This window comes from Thrips palmi, unplaced genomic scaffold, assembly GCF_012932325.1.
Source record: "Thrips palmi isolate BJ-2018 unplaced genomic scaffold, TpBJ-2018v1 HiC_scaffold_3, whole genome shotgun sequence".
Classification (NCBI taxonomy): Eukaryota; Metazoa; Arthropoda; class Insecta; order Thysanoptera; family Thripidae; genus Thrips; species Thrips palmi.
In genome coordinates, this window is record NW_023144630.1 from 10,091,623 (window position 1) to 10,111,060 (window position 19,438).

Sequence of the window (19,438 nt, forward strand, 5' to 3'; positions counted from 1 at the left end):
GCACGCGGAACTTGATCATTTCTCTGTCCAGTTCACTGCACATGACACTCGTTCCTCGCCTGATTGACTGGGCGAGCCCTCAGGTGTGAGCAGGAGACAGACTGCTCAGGCAGACCGAGAGGAGGCAAGGCTAACACTCGCCGCGGAGGCAGGCAACACAACGCACACACTAGGTGATGTCCGCAATCGACAATTTCCCTTTTTTCCCGCAAAATCTCCCGTTTCTCCCTCTTTGTCCGCAATCGACAGTCCAGGAGCACAGCCCCCCAGGTATGTCCGCAATCGACGTACACTCCCCCAAGCTAAACAATAGCCAGTCTCGCTGATGTCTGACCTTTTTGTGGTCATACATTAAAGTATGACCGTTTTTCGGTCATACATTTGTGTATGACCGTTTCTCGGTCATACTTTTTGTATCACCGAAAATCGGTCAGATGTATCACCCTTCGAGTTTCAGTGTACCGTAAACCGGGGCTTCTTAGTCCACGGGCCAGCGAGTTGCTAAAAATGATACCGATGGAGTAAGAACCACTATAAACGAATTTCTAGCCCATGGGTCAAAGTTAACTTACCTCAGTGGGTCAAAGTAGCCCCGGTTTACGGTAGACCTTTTGCCTCATCAAATTTTGGCATTTAATCAGTATTTTTGCTGTTCCCACCCCAATTTCTAAATGGCGTTTTGCGCAGAAGCTTTTCACGAATTAAGGAATGCGTTTTAAAATGCACGGTTTTGTGCTTTAAAAAGCTCCAAAGTGCACGTAGTGATTTTGTGTGTGCGCGAGCCCTGTTTGTAGCGAGTATAGTTTCAGGTCAGCCAGCAACCCGTCAGAGTATGTCATGGTAATGTCATGTGGATTGTATGTTGCGCAGGTTCTGGTGCCGGGACTGCAGCGAGGATGCTGGGGAGGACTGCGTGGACTCGGGCCACTCCGTGTGCTCCCTCCGCCAACTGCGTTTGGGCCAAGCGGCCCCGAAGGTGCAGCGGCTGCAGAAAGCAGCGAAGTCGGCGCGCGAGGTGGTGAAGGCCCTGCTGGACGCCAAGGGCGTGCTGGAGGCCCAGCTGGAGCAGTGGCGCGGCAGGCTGCGGCTTTTCGAGGAGGCCGAGAGGGAGCTGTGTGACGCAGCCGTGGCGGGTCGGGACCTGGAGGAACCTGCACTGGAGGAGGGCCTGGAACAGCTGCTGCAGGACGCCACCACTCTCCTCCAGGCCAAGTGTCAGCTGCAGCTGCAGGTGGACTCGCCCTGCTCCACCTGGAAGGGCCAACTGCAGGTGGCGGCTCCAGGCTCCAGACGCAGTTTGCTTTGCCCACTGATGCTGCAGATGCACCAGGACTGGAACCTTATCAAGGTACGTTTTGGAACCCTTCCCACATCTGTGAATTAAGAATTCGGCAGCTTCGAGTGCCGCAAAATTTATACGGGGGTGTCTCACGTGATAGAGGCCCATCTTTTAATGGCAACTTTATTTGGCCTGAAATTTTGGTTGGCGAGTGCAGCTTGAAAATATTGGGAAGTTAGTAGAATGACTTTGTAACTTTTTATGAATACTTGAGTTAGAAATCTTGAGATACGATTTCATTGTCTTGCCCTCTAAATGTGTTCGCACTGCCTCCAGATCTTCCGTCCCGAAGAGTGTATGCATGTGGGGAAACTAAGCATGCAAAAGGAGCACACCAAAGAGCTGGACGAAGCCCTGCAGAACCCAGGCCTGGACAAGGTGAGGGTGTTTTCGGTTATTGTGGCAAGGGTTATACTTGCAGCTATGCACGGTTAACCTAAGCCTTCTCAAACAGCGGAAGCCCTGCACTCTCGGTACGTTTCTGACTTTTTTCTCACTAATTACGTAATCGTGTTAGCAACAACAATACTTAGTATTTTCTAAGTAAGTATGACCATGACCAATTTCCTGTGTAAAATTATGTACAAAAATAAATTGTCAGTCTATTTATTAATATTTCCTAAGTAGTTATTTGACAAAGGAAAAGAACGTATTATGGTTGCACCAATTACTTGCATAAGTACCGACAATGAGCAAAGGTCAGTAACGTGATGAGAGTGGCGCTACACGCAACGTACAATTTCGTGCGAGATAGATCATTTTACTTTGCGAACTTTTCGTGCGATATTTGTTTGGAAATCTGCGCTTTCTTTTAGCGTCGTGGAAATAACCATGGACAGTTTTGTACTAAAAGTTTATCTGTGATGTAACGTCTCGTACCAATTGTGGACAGAAGCATTAAGCTTGTCGACAGCGTGTGGCAGGCGGTAACGCGTAGTGCGCTTGCGTGTTCCAGGTGAGGAAGCTGGACGGACTGTACTGCATGGAGCAGCCGAACTGGAGCACAGTGCTGCTGCAGCGCGTTGCCCCGCACGTCGAGTGGCTCTCGCTTGAGGACGCCGTTCGGGAACACCTTGATGTGATCAGGGACATGCCAGCGCTGCGCTGCTTATACGTCCATCTGACGACCTCTGTCAAGAACGCCCCAGACATGCCGCTTCAACTGCAGGAACTGAAGGTGTTTAACTTTTCAGTAGAACATCTCCAGTCGGTGCAGCGGATGCCCAGGCTGCGTAAACTCGTCTTGAACTGGCACCCCCGCGGTGCGCTCGACGTGGCGTTCCCCCCTCTGCCCGCGGGTCACTGCGGCCTGCAGTGGCTCAGTGTGTACCTCCAGCCGGCCTCCACCGTCCTGTCCCTGGCCAAGGCCCACGCCGCCACACTGCAGGAGCTGCGGATCCTGTGCGCCTCGGAGGGAGACGGTCCGTGGCACTTCAAGGACCTGGCCGAGGGGCTGCGCCAGTGCGGGCTGGTGGCGCTGCGGCGCGTTGTGCTGATGCGTGGACCCGCTCCACGCTACCCTGCCGAGAAGCTTCCCCACGCGGCAGAGTCGTGCAAACGGCAGAAGAAGTCCATCTGGGACAAACTCTTGGCGACGGACTCGGAGAAGCCAGTCAGGGTAGTGAAGGTCATGTGCCAGGAGTGTGACAAGTGCCCCACATTTCCGCCTCTGGGAGACTTCACCTGGAAAGACGATTAATCCAGTGCTTCGTCTCAATTGAGAGTCTTTCTGTTCTGTATTTTACTTAGAAGCCTGGCATTTCGATCCCTTTATTTAATTTCAGAGCAAATTGTTTCGTGTTCGGCACGCTTGTTTACTTTTTAATTTACTCCCGCCTGACGTTCTGGTGCCATGGCTGTGATGCTGATTTGTCCTGGATCCGATCGGGCACGTCGATGTTTCTTTTGTGCACTTTGGTTTCAGAAACGTGAAATCACGTTCAAACGAATGTTTCAAAGTGTCACGTTCCTTTGAGCATCGTGTCACATTCGTTTGAATGGGAATAAGCTTATTTATGGCTGATTCCCATCCAACCGAATAAGACGCGACGCTCAAAGGGACGTGCCACTTCGTCACATTCGTTTAAACGTGATGTCACGTTTCTAGAACGATAGTGTATGGAACGATAATTCTCGTATGTAATACAAAACCCCCTGGAAGGATTCATCATATTTTCTTAGCTTCATTTTATTTAACGTGATTTTATGGCGTTCTGTATAGATGTCGTTGTTTCGGACGTAATTAGACTTACTTATTGGTTTACTGAGACGGAGAACCAGACTGCTGTGTCTTATTTTTATTTGATTCGTGGCGTTGTTAGTTATGTTAAAGCTTCTTGTTTGTCATGATTGGTTAGCTCTTTAATTCCTACAGCCTGACGTTCAGTTTGCATGGTGTTGGTGTTGAAGTGTTATTGCGTCGAAGTCGATTGTGAACAAAGATCCTTGATTCCATTAACGACGTGGTTCTCGTTTGTTGTTTTACGAAACATTAAAACCTTTTGAAACTACTGAACGGTGTGATTTTTTTATGAGCTTCCCTCAAAGTTACCTAGGAGTGTCTTTTCGATTCTCACTTGTGCAAGATCTGGCTTGATTCATGTGTACGAATGTCTTGTTTTATTCTTACAAATAAAAGCTTACAAGGTCCATGTGTGCTTAGAACAGCTGTGGAAGTGTACTTTGAAGCACGCATCTACAGGAGTGTGCTTGACAAGCACACATTTGTAGACGTGTGCTTGGACAAGCTCACAGCTAAAGGAGTGTGCTTTCAATATTGGGTGAGATGAATGCGTGCCTCTAAGTACAATCCCACACCTGTGCTCGAAGGACACATTTGGTTTTTCAGTTTGTGGGCCAGAAGACCGGTAAAGGTGGCCGAAATTCTCGACGCGTTGTGGGCTCCACAGTCGCTAACCATATTGGAACCGAGCATGTTGCTCTCCGAACGAGGAAATCCACTGGTGGGGTCACACGTTTGATTAGAATCCTGTTGAGCGATTCTGGAGCTCGAAACGCGTCCAGAATTTCAACCCCCTCCACTAGTGTTCTGGCCCACTGTGGGTCGGCCGGTGCCGGGAGCCTTGCAGTTCAGTGCCAGTCTCGCTCGGGGCGAAAATCCACCGCTTTACTCCAGCAGTGAAGCGTGCGCACTTACAGAGAGGGTCTCGAAAATCGCCACTCGGGGGGCCAGATCGCCACTGCTGTCGCCAATCGCTACTCGAAAAGTTTTCGTTGCCATCGCCTCTTTCGTCCGAAAAATGGCCACGTCTGGCAAGACTGCTTACGCCCTGCGCGATGCCGCTGTGAGCCGATCGTGGGCTTCGGCGCTCGCTGGGAGCCTTCGGCCGCAATGGCTTGGAACCGGGCGCGCCTTCCTGGGCAGGCTTTCCCGGAAGAGGGGTCCCTTGCCGGCCAAATCCAGGCAAAGGAGCGTGCCAAGGCGCTCCCCTGCGGGGAATCCCCCTGGGCGCGTTCGGGCGCCTCGGGGTGTCGCCGGGCGCTGCCGGCTTCGGCGCGCTCGGACCCGAAGGCGCGCGACTCGGGCGCTCTCTACTCGGCGGAGTCCGGCAAGCCTGCGTCACGCGTCGCATGCCGCTGCTGTGCTGTGGGCCCAGTGTTGCCAGACGTACCACCTTGGTGGTACATGTACCACTATTTCGAGCCCCGTACCACCGTACCACCACCGAGCGATTCCGTACCACCTTTTCCGGGAAAACACCGGATTAGGTCCGCACGCAGGCAAATGGAACTTTTCGGGCGCCTGGGTCGGGTTGTCGTCCCCCAGAAGCCGAACATGTAATCCTTTGCCTGCGTTCGTGACCTTTTCCCAAAGGGAAAAGGGGGCTCTGGTCGGACAGGTCGGGCGCGGGAAACTGAAAGTGCAGTGCCATTTTTGGGGCCCCGCCCGAGGCACGCGGGCAACAAAACGGGCCTGCTTGCTTGTACACCAGCCGGAGAAGCCGCCGCTGACTTCTTCAGAATTCTCAATTTGGCCAAATTCTAAATTCCCGATGTTTACGACTAGCGTAAATTTTTATCACCCCCCCCTTTCCGTACCACCATACAGCTCCAATGTACCACCTTTCCCCTACCCCTCGCGTACCACCGAAGAGCCCCGAAGTACCACCTTTTCCCCCTCCCCGTACCACCGAGCGCTGTTCGGCTTCTGGCAACACTGTGTGGGCCGCTCCATAGTCAGAGCAGATCCTTCGCGAAGTCAACAGGTCTCCAGTGTGCTTGACGTAGCGTCTGCAACAGTGTACGTCCGTTTAACTCGTGGGTTTAGCAACGTTGCTGCTAACACAACCATCCCCAGAGGTACAGTACGTCGTTTCCGTGGAATGAAAAAGCTTGAAACCGCCGAACCAGCGCAGGCATCAAACTGTTCTTAAAAGCAAGTTCGCGGGTATGCAAGAGGGGCGGGTATAGGCCATCGTAACTGCTTATATACTGTAAATGTCTAGCAATGAAACTTAAGCTAAGTTAAAGTGAATTTGACGCATGCGTAGTTCAGAACACCTTCGTATCACGAAAGAATATAAGCGTTCGTAATCACTCTTAATAGCCAACGAAGCATATCCTTCAAAACAACGAAGAAAATGACGGCGTTGTCAGAATGTATAGTGTTACGAAGGATTTTGCTTCATTATACGAAGAATTTCTTCTTAGCTTTTACAATGCCTTCATTTTCTTCGTATTACGAAGCGGTTCTTCGCATGGTTTTCACTGTGATATGTTAACACGATTTGGTTCGTACTCGTGGAACTTTCTTGGAAAGATGTTTTGAATGCAACGCTGCGTAACACTCTTTTGTGTGGAAGCGTGTTGGGGCGGTCTCGGGTAGCCGCTGCGGCACAACGAGGCGTCACCAACATTCGGATAACGTGATTCACGAGCGTCGAGACCATGACCATACAGCACAGGGCTCTGTTCACCCCGTCGCCTGCACCCCGCACTTCCGGCACTGCAAATCCAACGGCAATACTTTTAGTACCTTTTTTGGCGATACAATTGAGTATCGCCCATAAACGGCCTTACGGAAAAGTATTGCCTTCAAAACGGCGATACACAAAAGTATTGCCAAAATTTGGCGATACTTTGGAGTATTGCCACGATTCGGCAATGAACGTCGAACAAATCAAGGGGGACAAGACCTTTGTTTAATGCCGTTGTTTTGGCAATACCCAAATGTATCGTCAAATTTTGGCGATACTTCTGTGTATTGCCGTTCTGAAGGCAATACTTTTCCGTAAGGCCGTTTTTTGGCGATACTCAATTGTATCGCCAAAAAATGTACTTTAGTATCGCCTTTGCAATTGCAGTGGGTGCAGCAGTCCGGAAACGACAGTGGGGGTGGAGGATGCGGCGACGGTATCCCGTTCGGGGCACAAAAACTTGGGCCATTCATATCGGCATTATTAAGTTTTAATGCTCCCTGGTTAGACAGCAATTTTAGGCCCATAATCCATGCTGCTTTGACGCCTTTGTGAGCACACTGAATTTTCATGTTAAATTTTGTACGTACACAGTAAAAACTCTACGAAGAAATGCTTCGTATTACGAAGGTATTACGAAGTAAGAGTGTAGTGCTGTAAAAAATCTAACCTTTGAAATGTTTTACATAACATTCTGCTCTACTTTGCATGCATTCAAGCATATTTCTCCAAAAGTTAATGCAAATTCCGCGTGTGCAGTGTGCTAGTCGTGCAAATTACACGTACAAAATTCTACATCAAAATTTAGTGTCCAGGAAGGGCGTACTTGATCTATGCCCTTTCCATGGGCGTTACTAGACTCTTTCAGTCCGTACTGAATTCGTCCGCTAGTCCAAAAAAAAAGTTCAGAACGTCCGTTCTGGTTCCATATGAAGTCACGTAATCGAGCACGGATCAAAAGAACAAAAGTTCAGTAGTTGGACTTATGGCTAACTGTGCGTGGAAGTGCCATAGTGCCCGTAGAACCCCTTATTTAATACGTTGCCTCTTGCAGTAGAATGCCCCCCAAGAGAGGCCCCGAGCCCTGCCGGAGACGCCAGCAAGAGGTCTAAGCAGGGAAGCAGTCCGTCTCAGCGGCAAGAAGAATCCTCATTGGACAGGTATGTATGGTTGCAAACGCTTTGGTACCTTATGTGTGCTCCTTACCTTCGCTAGTTTTCTCTTCTTGTCCTGTGGAGGTATTTCGAAGTTTTTTTTTGGACCGGAAGTAAGAAAAACTGCAGCGCTGTTTGTTACACTTTGCAGCCTGTCGATGGAGTCTGAAGTGGTGACGGTCAAGGAGGAGCTCTCGGGTCCCGAAACCAACAACCTGAGTAGCAGCACTTCAAATCCCAAGTGAGTACCATGAGTGCCGTTGTGAAAATGCCGTAAACTTCGAAGAAGCTTCAGAACAATGACGTTGCAATTCACAGAGATTTCTTCGCTCACTACAAATAGCAGAGTCACTGCCTTTCAAACCGATCACTGCGGGTTTTAAGGAGGGACTCTGGTGGGAATATGGCCATAATTGCCCAAAACAGTATTTTCAAAGTTCATTGATGAAAAATGTGCATAGAAGGTTTCAGATCCAACAGGTTGAACACCTTTAAGCTAAGTGGGTAGTTTCTATATCATTTGGAAAGTAATATCATCAAGATCAGTTGTCGTTGCCTTATACGCTCAACTTCACAGCTTTGCTCAGTCGACAAAATATTTTGTCGTAGAGAGACTTCCTGCGTTCCTCCTGGTTGACACATACATGAGTCGTCTTGCATGGACTCTATTCTTTGATGACTTGCCGACAAATCTTGATATCAGCCCTGCATTATTTTTCAATTACAAAAATGTTTGAAAAATAGGCAAAAAAAAACTCACTGTTTTGAAATGTTAATATTTGAAAATTTGTATCTCAGAACGGAAGTTGAATTTGAAAATTTTGTCACGAAAATCTCTTCCATACATCTTTAGGATAACCCAAAAACAATTTCAAGACTCTCGGTTCTCGGTCCCAATGAAAGACGCAGGAAGATTTTTCCCTAACGCCCTTAAAAACACAAAAGTGGCACTTCTCTTAGAGGCTGTTCAACATTTTGGATTAAATTTTGTATTGGGAACTCATCATTATGGTCCTTACAACCAAGCAAAGTTTCAACTCACTGGGAATATTTTGTAACCTACTTGAAAGTTCCACCACAGTCCCCCCCCTTAAAGGATAGAGTGAAGTCGTCGTCGACTCAAAAACCAGAAGCATCACCAAATCGAATCTACAGAAGGTGGTGATTCTGATTTCAGGGATGAAATGCACTGGATTTGTATCTTTTTGTAGTCATAGGGTATTAAGGACTTGCTAAATTTATTTTGGAAAAGTGCCGCTTCGAAAACCTCTTAAATTAAGGCACTCGAATGGGTGAGTGAAGTGAAGATACCCTTTCACTGACTTCCAAACAAGTTACATTTCATGTGAAAATCCTGTTAAGCAAGAGCAAGTGGGAAGCGTTGAAATTTTTTTGCCGTAGAGATGAATTTAGATGTGTCATTGCAACATTTTCGTCTTCATTGACATGTGTACTTACACTAATAAAAATAGAAAGGTCAGACTTTTGACCCCTTAAACGGTCTTACTGAAATGTACGATCGAAAAAGGGTCATACTGCAATTTTAAAACCGAAAAAAAGGGCATACTTTGATGTATGACCGAAAAACGGCCATGGGTAAAGGGTGATATATCCCCAGTCTAAAAAATAGCCAGTCTCGCTGATGTCTGACCTTTTTTTGGTCATACATTTAAGTATGACCGTTTTTCGGTCATACTTTTTGTACCACCGAAAATTGGTCAGATGTATCACCCTTCGAGTTTCAGTGTACCGTAAACCGGGGCTTCTAAGTCCACGGGGGTCTTTGGCCAACAAGTTGCTAAAAATGATACCGATGGAGTAAGAACCACTATAAACGAATTTCTAGCCCATGGGCCAAAGTTACCTCAGGGGGTCAAAGTAGCCCCGGTTTACGGTAGACCTTTTGCCCCATCAAATTTTGGCATTAAATCAGTATTTTTGGTGCTCCCGCCTCCAATTTCTAAATGCCGTTTGCGCAGAAGCTTTTCACGAATTAATGCATGTGTTTTAAAATGCACGGTTTTGTGCTCTAATAAGCTTGAAAGTGCACGTAGTGATTTGATGTGTTCGCAAGCTCTGTTCGCAGTGAGTAAAGTTTTAGGTCAGCCAGTAGCCCGTCAGAGTTTTTGATGGTCATGTCATGTGGATTGGATTGTATGTCGCGCAGGTTCTGGTGTCGAGACTGCAGCGAGGATGCTGCGGAGGACTGCGTGGACTCGGGCCACTCCGTGTGCTCCCTCCGCCAACTGCGTTTGGGCCAAGCGGCCCCGAAGGTGCAGCGGCTGCAGAAAGCAGCGAAGTCGGCGCGCGAGGTGGTGAAGGCCCTGCTGGACGCCAAGGGCGTGCTGGAGGCCCAGCTGGAGCAGTGGCGCGGCAGGCTGCGGCTTTTCGAGGAGGCCGAGAGGGAGCTGTGTGACGCAGCCGTGGCGGGTCGGGACCTGGAGGAGCCTACACTGGAGGAGGGCCTGGAACAGCTGCTGCAAGACGCCACCACTCTCCTCCAGGCCAAGTGTCAGCTGCAGCTGCGGGTGGACTCGCCCTGCTCCACCTGGAAGGGCCAACTGCAGGTGGCGGCTCCAGGCTCCAGACGCAGTTTGCTTTGCCCACTGATGCTGCAGATGCACCAGGACTGGAACCTCACCAAGGTAGGTTCGCGCAGCCGGAGGAATCCTTCTCACAGTGTGAAGTGGTGAATTTGACAGTGTCAAAAAAATTTATGCGGGTGTCTGGAACCATTTCGAGGTGAACTTCAGCATTACAAGAACTTAGGCATTACACAGCAAGGCCTCAACTCTTGCAATGCTGACGTTTACCTCGAAATGGTTCCAGAGTGGCAGGACAGACACCGGGAAAACATTTCAACGCACAGGACCAAAATCGGTCCCATTTAGTCAATTTTTGGGGCAACACTAAGATAACTTTTAGAGTTTTTTGAAAATAGTATCACAGGTGTTTATGGATTGCCATCCCCAATAGTTTGCTGACAGAGTACCCCCTTGGGGCGGGGCCCTTTGATGCCAATATGGTCGACAAGTAACACTGAGAATGAATTGGTCACCACCATCACCCTTTAAATGGGTGATTGCCCAAATTTTGGTGACGAAAAATTCATCACCTGAAATTTGGTAACAGGCGTTTGGTCGCCCAAATTTGGGTAACGCCGTCGGCGACGCCGTGAGGTTCCCGATGACGTCCTTCCGGGGCCACCACGATGACCGGAGGCCTCAACGCCCCATTCGGTCGTGGTGGTGGCCCCAGAAGAGCGTCATCGGGGAGGGGACCTCACGGCGTCGCCGACGACGTTACCCAAATTTGGGCGACGATTTTATGACTACCCAAAATTTGGTCAGCGCTGGCTCGTCACCCAAATTTGGGCAACGGTGCGTGCGTTACCCCGTGAAAGGGCGATGGTGGTGACTCTTTCATTCTCAGTGAAGATGGCGTATATTTCTTCTTTTGCGTACTTCTGGTCCTGATTCGGAAATCAGACCACTAGATCATTCAAAATTGGTCTGAATTCTAAGATTTTTTTATAGAGTGTAGGCCATGATGTATGGACACTTTTCAGGTGCTTTCAGTGTCCAGCCTTGTACTGTCTGTTTCCGACGACTGGCTCACTGCTTCCAGGTCTACCGTCTCGACGAGTGTTTGGATGTAGAGAAACTCAGCAAGCAAGAGGAGCACACCCAAAAGCTGGACGAAGCCCTGCAGAACTCAGGTCTGCACAAGGTAAGGGCGATTTCCTTCCTAGTGGTAGGGTTACGTATGCACTTCTGCATTTCTTATCCTTGGAGCTATGCGCGGCTGGTCCAATTCTCCTGAGACAAAGTGAGGCCTGTTCTACACGCAACGTCCAATTAAGTACGACGTTACAGGATATATTACTCGTTATTTAATCTATTATCGCTGTTTTGGTCATGTCAACTAAACAATTGTTGAGCCCACTGCTGTTTCCTGCCTGTCACGGTTCATTATCAAAAGTACACACTGATAAAAAAATGGTCGTAAAATTACGAATTACTCGGACAGAAATTTTCCCTGAGTAAATTCGTAATCTTACGAACAATTTAACGATGAGTTTTTCATCAAATTTATGAATGATTCGTTATGTTACGAGTAATTTGTAGAATGTTATGAGTGTTTCGTAAAATGAATTGACAAGTGCTTCGTTTATTTAACTTTACGAATAATTCGTAAAAATTTTACAAGATATTCGTTATAGTACGAGTTTTTCGTAATTTTACGAATGTTTCGTCACTTTTCGTATGAATTATTCATGACAGAAATTTTCCCTGAACATATTCGTAATTTTACGATAAATGTAGCGGTGAATAATTCGTTATTTTACGAAAAACTCGTAAATTTTCGCAGCTTTTTGGCTGTTTTTGACTGTTTTTTTAAGAGTTTTACGAACAATTACTAAAAAGTGTTTTACGAGAGGTTTGTATGTTGATTCTTACGAGGTTTTCGTCAGATTTACGAAGTATTCGTTGCGAAATTTGTCGTAGAATTACGAAAACTTTTTTCAGTGCAACTCAAACACACTACTCTTTGTGCATAATTCTGAAAGCTCTCATCACCACAATTCGACAAACCTCGTTCTTTTTTTTTTTTCCAAGTGCGTTGGTGAAATTTTGAGACAAATCTATTTGAAAGTCGCTTCACCAAGACGGTCTCTTCCAAATTTTTCAAGTAACTTTCTGAGGATAATGTGTTTCGAGGCATTCATTAATGTTCTGTCCGTTCGTAGGCTCCGTGAGTCACTTTCTCGATAAATGAACGGAAATAGTGTAGCGTGCCCAGTGATGGCCACTTAACACTTTGCGCTCACTTTCCATCCAGGCGAGATTAGTTAAAGCATTGAGCTTTTGAGGTTTTGTACTGTCACCTATTGGCAACACTACGCCGAAAAAATTTCAGCTTTTTAGTGTTGTGGACGGCCGCACGGGCGCAGCGCGCTGAAAACTGCGTTCTCGGCCGGTCGAACGTTGATTTCCTTACCGGCCCAGATTAGCGCAGGCTTTGACGGCGTCGCTTGTCATTTGTGAGTACGAGGTCCGTGCAAGAGAAACATCACGTCAGAAGAATCGGAAGAGGGCAAGTTAACCATAGCATGCAAGTTTTTTTGAAATTTCGTTACATTTGAGGGAAAAGAGGTGGTGGCCAGTACTGGGCAGGCAAAACAGTGCACAGCCAGTGATGGCCACACTAGTGTTTTGAAGCTGACTTTGCAACGAGCGATGCGACGCCGTGCATGTCCGTCTAGTTTGTTGCCTGAAATATCTTGGTTTTGACCTGGCATGGGGACCTGAATTCGCGGTACCATGGAAACTGTTTCGACACCGTATGTATAATAAGTTTTGTTTAGTCCAAATTTTAAATATGTGATAGAAATAATTCGATTTCAGAAACGTGTTCACCTCAACAAGATGAACGAAAATTGTTAAGCATGTTTTAGGTTCAGGCTTGATTTTCAGAAGTTATCGGCCTTGAAAGAGGGAAAAAGATGCATTTTGTACCTTTTTCCCCTTTGGACACCGATAAATCTTTGAATTTGAAGTCTGTACCTATAACATGCTTAACATTATGTGTTCACCTTCTCGAGGTCAAATCATTTCGAAAACCAAATCTTTTCTATCGCAAACTTGAAATTTTAACTTTAATTCTATATTTATGGTATACACACAAGTAGATTCCAGTTCCCAGGGTTACACTGATTTCCGTTTCCTAAGACACAGCGACCCCTGTAGCTTCGAACACGGTGCAAACCAGCCGAAATTGGGTTCAATAACTGTCCAAAACGAAAACCAAAGCGCTCAAACCCTAGTGTGGCCATCACTGGGCCGCACTCAAGACTCCTTACGGACACCATGTATCCGCAATACGGACGGTTTTGTGCAAGCGTAATCACGGATGGATTTTGGTTGTAATACGGATGATTTTATCCGTAATACAAAGGTTTTCGTGTCCGTAACACACACGAAAATATCCGTATGGTACGGACGTAAAACTCTTTGTAATACGGATGATTTCGTCCGTATTACAAGCAAAATCTATCCGTAATTGCAATTGCACAAAAATGTCCGTAATACAGATAGGATGTATCCGTAAGAAGTTTAGTGTGCGGGACCTTGGCTATCACGGGGCAAAAGGTGGCCATCACTGGGCAAACAATACTGATATTTTGGTTAATTTTTTCTCAAAGAATAAACTTTATTTTGCTGGTTTCTAACCTTGGGAACCCTTATTCTATCCTTCTTGTATGTTCCTGGACATTTTCATACCGGTACGACGTGCGGGACACTTAGTAAAGGGGTTGAAGGCGCATCAGCACTGACAAAAATTTTGTCGTAACTTAGCAACACATTTATCGCTAATTTTTTTAGCGACAAGATTTGTTGTGGAACGAATAGCTTGTTAAACCAAACTCGCACTGGAACTAAAGGATAATTTCACAACGACTAACTTGTATTAAGGCCAGGGACAGGTGAAAAAATGAAGAAGTTTGGTGAAATTGAATGAAATGAGTTCTGGGTGGAAAATGGTCCTTTGGACCTTCCTCTTTCAGGATCTGTCGGGACTTCGACTATCCGGGACCTGGAAGTGCTTAAAATACATCTTTTCGCACACTTCTGCATTTCTGACATTTTAGTAAAATTGTCCGTTTTGCCATCAAGGGGAGGTTCTGGTGAAAATCTTGCCATTTTCAAAATGAACCCCACTGTCATAATTTGTTGGGAATATGAAATCATACTTCAAAGAGACCATGAGCTCATGAAGAGACTAAGATTTGATTTTTGAAGGCATATGCCAGGTCTTGAACCCAGTCGCATTGTCTTGTTTGGACTGTTTTGGCTTTATTTAGCCGTATCTTAAAAAATCCTCTTGCGCATACTATTTTGACGTAAAAGGCTCATCTTCACATTTTGCACTTCTTCGATTCATTTTAAGAAGATTCCAGCATGCCTAGTTCAAAATTTCCATCATATTAGTAATCACATGCTTTTTTTATGTAAGAACTCACTAAAATTTGTCTATTTTGTACATTGTTGATCAATTTAAGTGAAATGCATGCTTTAGAAGCTTGCCAATGATAATGTAATGGACATTTTCAGTTGTGCATGCTGGTATCTTTTAAAAATGAATCGAAGAAGTGAAAAATATCCAGGTCAACCTTTTACGACAAAATAGTATGCGCAAGAAGATTTTTTTGGCTGAAAATCCATCAAATTCTGTCACCAAACTTTAAACGCCCTTTTCTCCGAAGACATTTTTTCAACATTTGAATGGTCCTGTGCGCATACAGTTTGAAGTGTCGTCAATGATATTTTTTCCACTGGCTCAGTAGGTTATTGCGAGGAAACGCAAGTGACAGTTTTTGTATATTCCACCCAGAAGTATAGTTTTGGATATTGGTTTTTACAAAAAAAAGGGAAAATCTTTGGTTTTTGAAAAATGTCGAAGTTGAAAATTTGGTATTTTGCTATCAGTGCCGGAAACTAAAATTTGTCACTTGCGTTTGTTCTTTGGACTTAGACGAACAAAAAAATATGTCGGTCAGGTCAATAAACCAAAATGGGAAACGCACAGGAATTTTTTAACAAACACTTACAAAATTATAAAAAAGCCTGTATCTCAGGAACCGCTTGATATTATGGGATGGGATTTTGGGTGAAATAGTTTTTCATTAGGAGTAAGATTTTGACAGAAAATAAGAAGGTTTGGACCAGCAGTTTCAGAGATCATTTTTTCACCTGTCCCTGGCCTTAACACATTAGCAGTCTACTTTCAAATACAAGTCGTTGACCAACAACATTCGTTGTTGGTCAACGACAAGTCTCGTAAGTCGAAAAAGATTTTGTAATGTCTGAGATAAGTATTCATGGAGTACTTTTGTTGCTAAATTTATTTTGCTTATTCTTTTTTAATAATAGTAATGTTGCTATGACTAAAGAAGACCAATATATAATTATTCATAATATGCTTTTGAGCAGATAATTGCAAAAGATTTTGTTTCCATACAAATAGTATCGTTAAGGGTGATAACAAGAATTTTGTTCTTCAACGACAAATTGTCGCTTACAAGACTCAACGACATTTCTTTCGCTTTGGTTCATGATAAAATTCTTTGTTTTGGAACGACTAAATTTTCACTCATCTGATTGTTTCTATACAACCATTTTTTAACAGTGAGTGCGCTAAAAGTGGCCATCACTGGGCACCTTACCCTACGCAGCTTGCATTCGAGGGTCCTAGAGTATTTATCTTAATTTCCCATTCCTGATCAGTACGTGCACTGCACCGTCATGACACCTAAATGTTGATGATGAAGCATGTTAAAGAACGAGTCTGCCTACCTCAATATCAATTTTACTTGGTATTACTTATATTTTTGTTCATTGCTCTCTGTGAAAATTTGAGTGGCCACTTGACAATATCAAGGCTAATTTTTCCTTACAACGAATGTTATCAAATCAATTCATGACACTGTTGTCACGCCTATGCGATATTTGTAGGACAAGGAGAAATAACTTCTGCCAAATTTGTACACCAAAATTCATTTTTAAACATGTAAAATTCACTGAAATTCATCGAAATTTGACTAAAATTCATCGAAATTCGACTCAAATCCATCAAAACTTTACAGAAATTCATCCAAATTCGACTGAAATTCCTCGAAATTTGACTGAAATTCATTGGATTTGTACACCGAAATTCACGGAGATTTCCCGTTGGTGTAGGAGCTTTCATGAAAATGTCATCAATTTGTGATGAGAATCATTTTAAAGTGATGAAAATATCATCCACGTTTGTCATAAAGTGACAACATGGTTTCACAGGGCTTCTTACGTTAGCTGCGAACGTTTCGGACGACTTTCGTCCGAAAAAACTGCACTTTCATTTTAGTTTTGTCAAAAACCGTTGACAATTTTGTGCGAGAAGTTTCATCTCCCGTTGAAAAACCCTGGTGAAAAAATCGCCAAAATTCCAAAAAATAGTATTTTCAAAGTTCATAGATAAAAATGTGCATAGAAGGTTTCAAATCCAACAGGTTGAACACCTTTAAGCTAAGTGGGTAGTTTCTTTATCATTTGGAAGGAAATAACATTGAGATCAGTTGTCGTTGGCTTCTACGCTCAACTTCACAGCTTTGCTCAGTTGACAAAAAATTTTGTCGTAGAAAGACTTCCTGCGTTCTTGGTTGACACCTACATGAGTCGTCTAGCATGGACTCTATTCATTGACGACTTGTCGACAAATTTTAGTGACGGAATCTTGATATCAGCCCTACTTTTTTTTAAACACACCTAAAAGTTTGAAAAAAGAGAAAAAAAATTACTTTTTTTTAAATGTTGAAATTTGAAAACTCATATCTCAGGACAGAAGTTGAATTTGAAAATTCCGTCACTAAAATCTCTTCTATACATCTTTAGGATAACCCAAAAAATTTTTCAAGACTTTCCGTCCCAATGAAAGACGCAGGAGGATTTTTCCCCAACGCTCAAAAAAACACTAAAAAGCCACTTTTCTCAGAGACCGTTCAACATTTTGGATTGAATTTTGTTTTGGGAACTCACCATAATGAACCTAATAGAAAATCAACTAAGACGGACCAGTTCTTCCGGCGACCCTCTCCGATTTGCCGGATTTTTTGTAGGCTTAATAACTAACTAAAGGAGAGTCTAAAGCCAAAATATTAGGTCCGAAAAAAATTTTTATTGCCTGAGATATGGCCAATTTTAGTTTAACTTTTGGAGAAAAAACACGAATTTGGGTATTTTGGACCAATTTTACACTTTTCATAGTAGAGGTCTAAAATTTGGTCACTTTATGTAAAATTGGCCAAGGAACAAGAATATGACCTCAGATTTGACCTCCGAAGAATACCTGAAGAGTAAACCCCCCCAAAACCCCCTAAAAACACCTAAAAAAACAGTTTTTTCTTGGGGTTTCTGGGAAAAATATGTGGACAAAAATTTCTGATGACCTCATCTTATAGAAAATGACGCGATGAATCGAATGAGTCCACGCGCAGATTTTTATGTCAAACCGTTTAGGAGATATAGCGGTTCAAAGCATGCAAATTTTGCCATTTATTTTTTAAAAAATGTAGGTTTTGAGCATTGTTTGACGTTCTCTGCCTCCTTGGTGTGTGGGTGATCTTTTCTTGTGGAAAAAAAACGCGCTGAACGAATGAGACCACGCACAGAGTTGTATCTCAAACCGTTTAGGAGATATAGCGGTACAAAGTATGGGCACGGTATTCCGCCCTCCCAACAGGCGTGTTTTTGGGGGGCCTGCCTTGTCGGGTGTTTGTAGGAGCTCTCCCGTGCCCATACTTTTAAAAACCCCTATATCTCTTAAACGGTTTGAGATACAACTCTGTGCGTGGTCTCATTCGATTCAGCGCGTCTTTTTCCACAAGATAAGATCACCCACACACACCAAGAAGGCAGAGAACGTCAAACAATGCTCAAAACCTACATTTTTTAAAAAATAAATGGCAAAATTTGCATGCTTTGAACCGCTATATCTCCTAAACGGTTTGACATAAAAATCTGCGCGTGGTCTCATTCGATTCATCGCGTCATTTTCTATAAGAAAAGATCATCAGCAATTTTTGTCCACATATTTTTCCCAGAAACCCCAAGAAAAAACTGTTTTTTTAGGTGTTTTTAGGGGGTTTTGGGGGGGTTTACTCTTCAGGTATTCGTCGGAGGTCAAATCTGAGGTCATATTCTTGTTCCTTGGCCAATTTTACAAAGAGTGACCAAATTTTAGCCCTCTACTATGAAAAGTGTAAAATTAGTCCAAAATACCCAAATCCGTGTTTTTTCTCCAAAAGTTAAACTAAAGTTGGCCATATCTCGGGCAATAAATTTTTGCCGGACCTAATATTTTGGCTTAAGACTCTCCTTTAGTTAGTTATTAAGCCTACAAAAAATCAGGCAAATCGGAGATGGTCGCCGGAAGAACTGGTCCGTCTTAGTTGATTTTGCTCATAATTAAGCAAAGTTTCAACTTTATGGGATTATTTTGAAGCCTACTTGAAAGTTTCACCAGGGTCCCCCCTTAAATCTGTTATCCGTTCAAAATGTGGCCATAAACGTTCAGCGTGTGATAGGTGGTAACGCGGAGTGCGCTTGCGTGTTTCAGGTGAGGAAGCTGAGAGGACTGGACTGCAGGAAGCGGCCGAACTGGAGTACAGTGCTGCTCAAGCGCGTTGCCCCGAATCTCGAGTGGCTGTCGATTATGTGGGCCGTCCGGGAACACCTAGATATGATCAGGGACATGCCAGCGCTGCGCTGCTTACTCGTCCACCTGGAGACGAGTGTCGAGAACGCCCCAGCCCTGCCGCTTCAACTACAGGAACTGCATCTGCTGAACGTCTCAGTGCAACATCTCCAGTCGGTGCAGCGGATGCCCAGGCTGCGGAAACTCGTCTTGTTGTGGCACGAGCATGCGCTCGACGTGGCCTTCCCCCCTCTGCCCGCGGGTCACTGCGGCCTGCAGTGGCTCAGTGTGTACCTCCAGCCGGCCTCCACCGTCCTGTCCCTGGCCAAGACCCACGCCGCCACACTGCAGGAGCTGCGGATCACGTGCGCCTCGGAGGGAAAAGACCTGTGGCACTTCAAGGACCTGGCCGAGGGGCTGCGTCAGTGCGGGCTGGTGGCGCTGCGGCGCGTTGTGTTGTTGCGTGGACCCGCTCCAGGCTACCCTGGCCAGAAGCTCCCCCACGCGGCAAAGTCGTGCCAACAGCAGAAGCAGTCCGTCTGGGACAAGCTGTTGGCGACGGAATCAGGGGAGCCAGTCAGGGTAGTAAAGGTCATGTGTGAGGAGTGTGACGAGTGCCCCGAATTTCCGCGTCTGGGAGACTTTACCTGGAAAGACGATTAATACAGTGCTTCGTCTCTATTGAGAGTCTTTCTGTTCTGTATTTTACTTTGGATTCTGGCATTTCGATCCCTTTATTAAACCCCAGAGCTAATTGTTTCGTGTTTGACACG

The 19,438-nt window shown here is 45.2% G+C and overlaps 3 protein-coding genes across 3 annotated transcripts in view; 2 read left to right on the plus strand and 1 right to left on the minus strand.

Moving 5' to 3' along the window:
* The window catches only part of LOC117647843, an 8,745-nt gene extending 8,397 nt beyond the window's left edge, over positions 1–348 (minus strand). Inside the window, exon 1 of the mRNA XM_034389815.1 lies at positions 335–348. Coding sequence (XP_034245706.1) covers positions 335–348 — 14 coding nt within the window. The remainder of the gene's footprint in view (positions 1–334) is intronic.
* A 168-nt stretch (positions 349–516) lies between these two features.
* LOC117647844 lies at positions 517–3,811 on the plus strand. The gene is made up of 4 exons (XM_034389816.1): positions 517–521; positions 871–1,348; positions 1,616–1,717; positions 2,295–3,811. The coding sequence occupies exons 1-4, from the start codon at positions 517–519 to the stop codon at positions 3,036–3,038; spliced, it is 1,329 nt and encodes a 442-aa protein (XP_034245707.1). The 3' UTR covers positions 3,039–3,811.
* Positions 3,812–5,515: 1,704 nt separating this feature from the next.
* Positions 5,516–19,434, plus strand: LOC117648015. The gene is made up of 6 exons (XM_034390128.1): positions 5,516–5,659; positions 7,331–7,436; positions 7,582–7,671; positions 9,598–10,075; positions 11,058–11,159; positions 18,588–19,434. Exons 3-6 carry the CDS (start codon positions 7,589–7,591, stop codon positions 19,326–19,328), a joined length of 1,404 nt encoding a protein of 467 aa, XP_034246019.1. The 5' UTR covers positions 5,516–5,659; positions 7,331–7,436; positions 7,582–7,588; the 3' UTR covers positions 19,329–19,434.
* The last annotated feature ends 4 nt before the right edge of the window (positions 19,435–19,438 follow it).

Excerpts from the sequence above, each read along its gene's own strand:
- LOC117648015 (XM_034390128.1), top strand. The coding sequence starts at position 7,589 with ATGGAGTCTGAAGTGGTGACGGTCAAGGAGGAGCTCTCGGGTCCCGAA. Across the intron at positions 7,672-9,597 it reads AGCAGCACTTCAAATCCCAA|GTTCTGGTGTCGAGACTGCA; the intron begins GTGAGTACCATG and ends TATGTCGCGCAG. Across the intron at positions 10,076-11,057 it reads AGGACTGGAACCTCACCAAG|GTCTACCGTCTCGACGAGTG; the intron begins GTAGGTTCGCGC and ends CACTGCTTCCAG.
- LOC117647844 (XM_034389816.1), top strand. Across the intron at positions 1,349-1,615 it reads AGGACTGGAACCTTATCAAG|ATCTTCCGTCCCGAAGAGTG; the intron begins GTACGTTTTGGA and ends CACTGCCTCCAG. Across the intron at positions 1,718-2,294 it reads AGAACCCAGGCCTGGACAAG|GTGAGGAAGCTGGACGGACT; the intron begins GTGAGGGTGTTT and ends TGCGTGTTCCAG.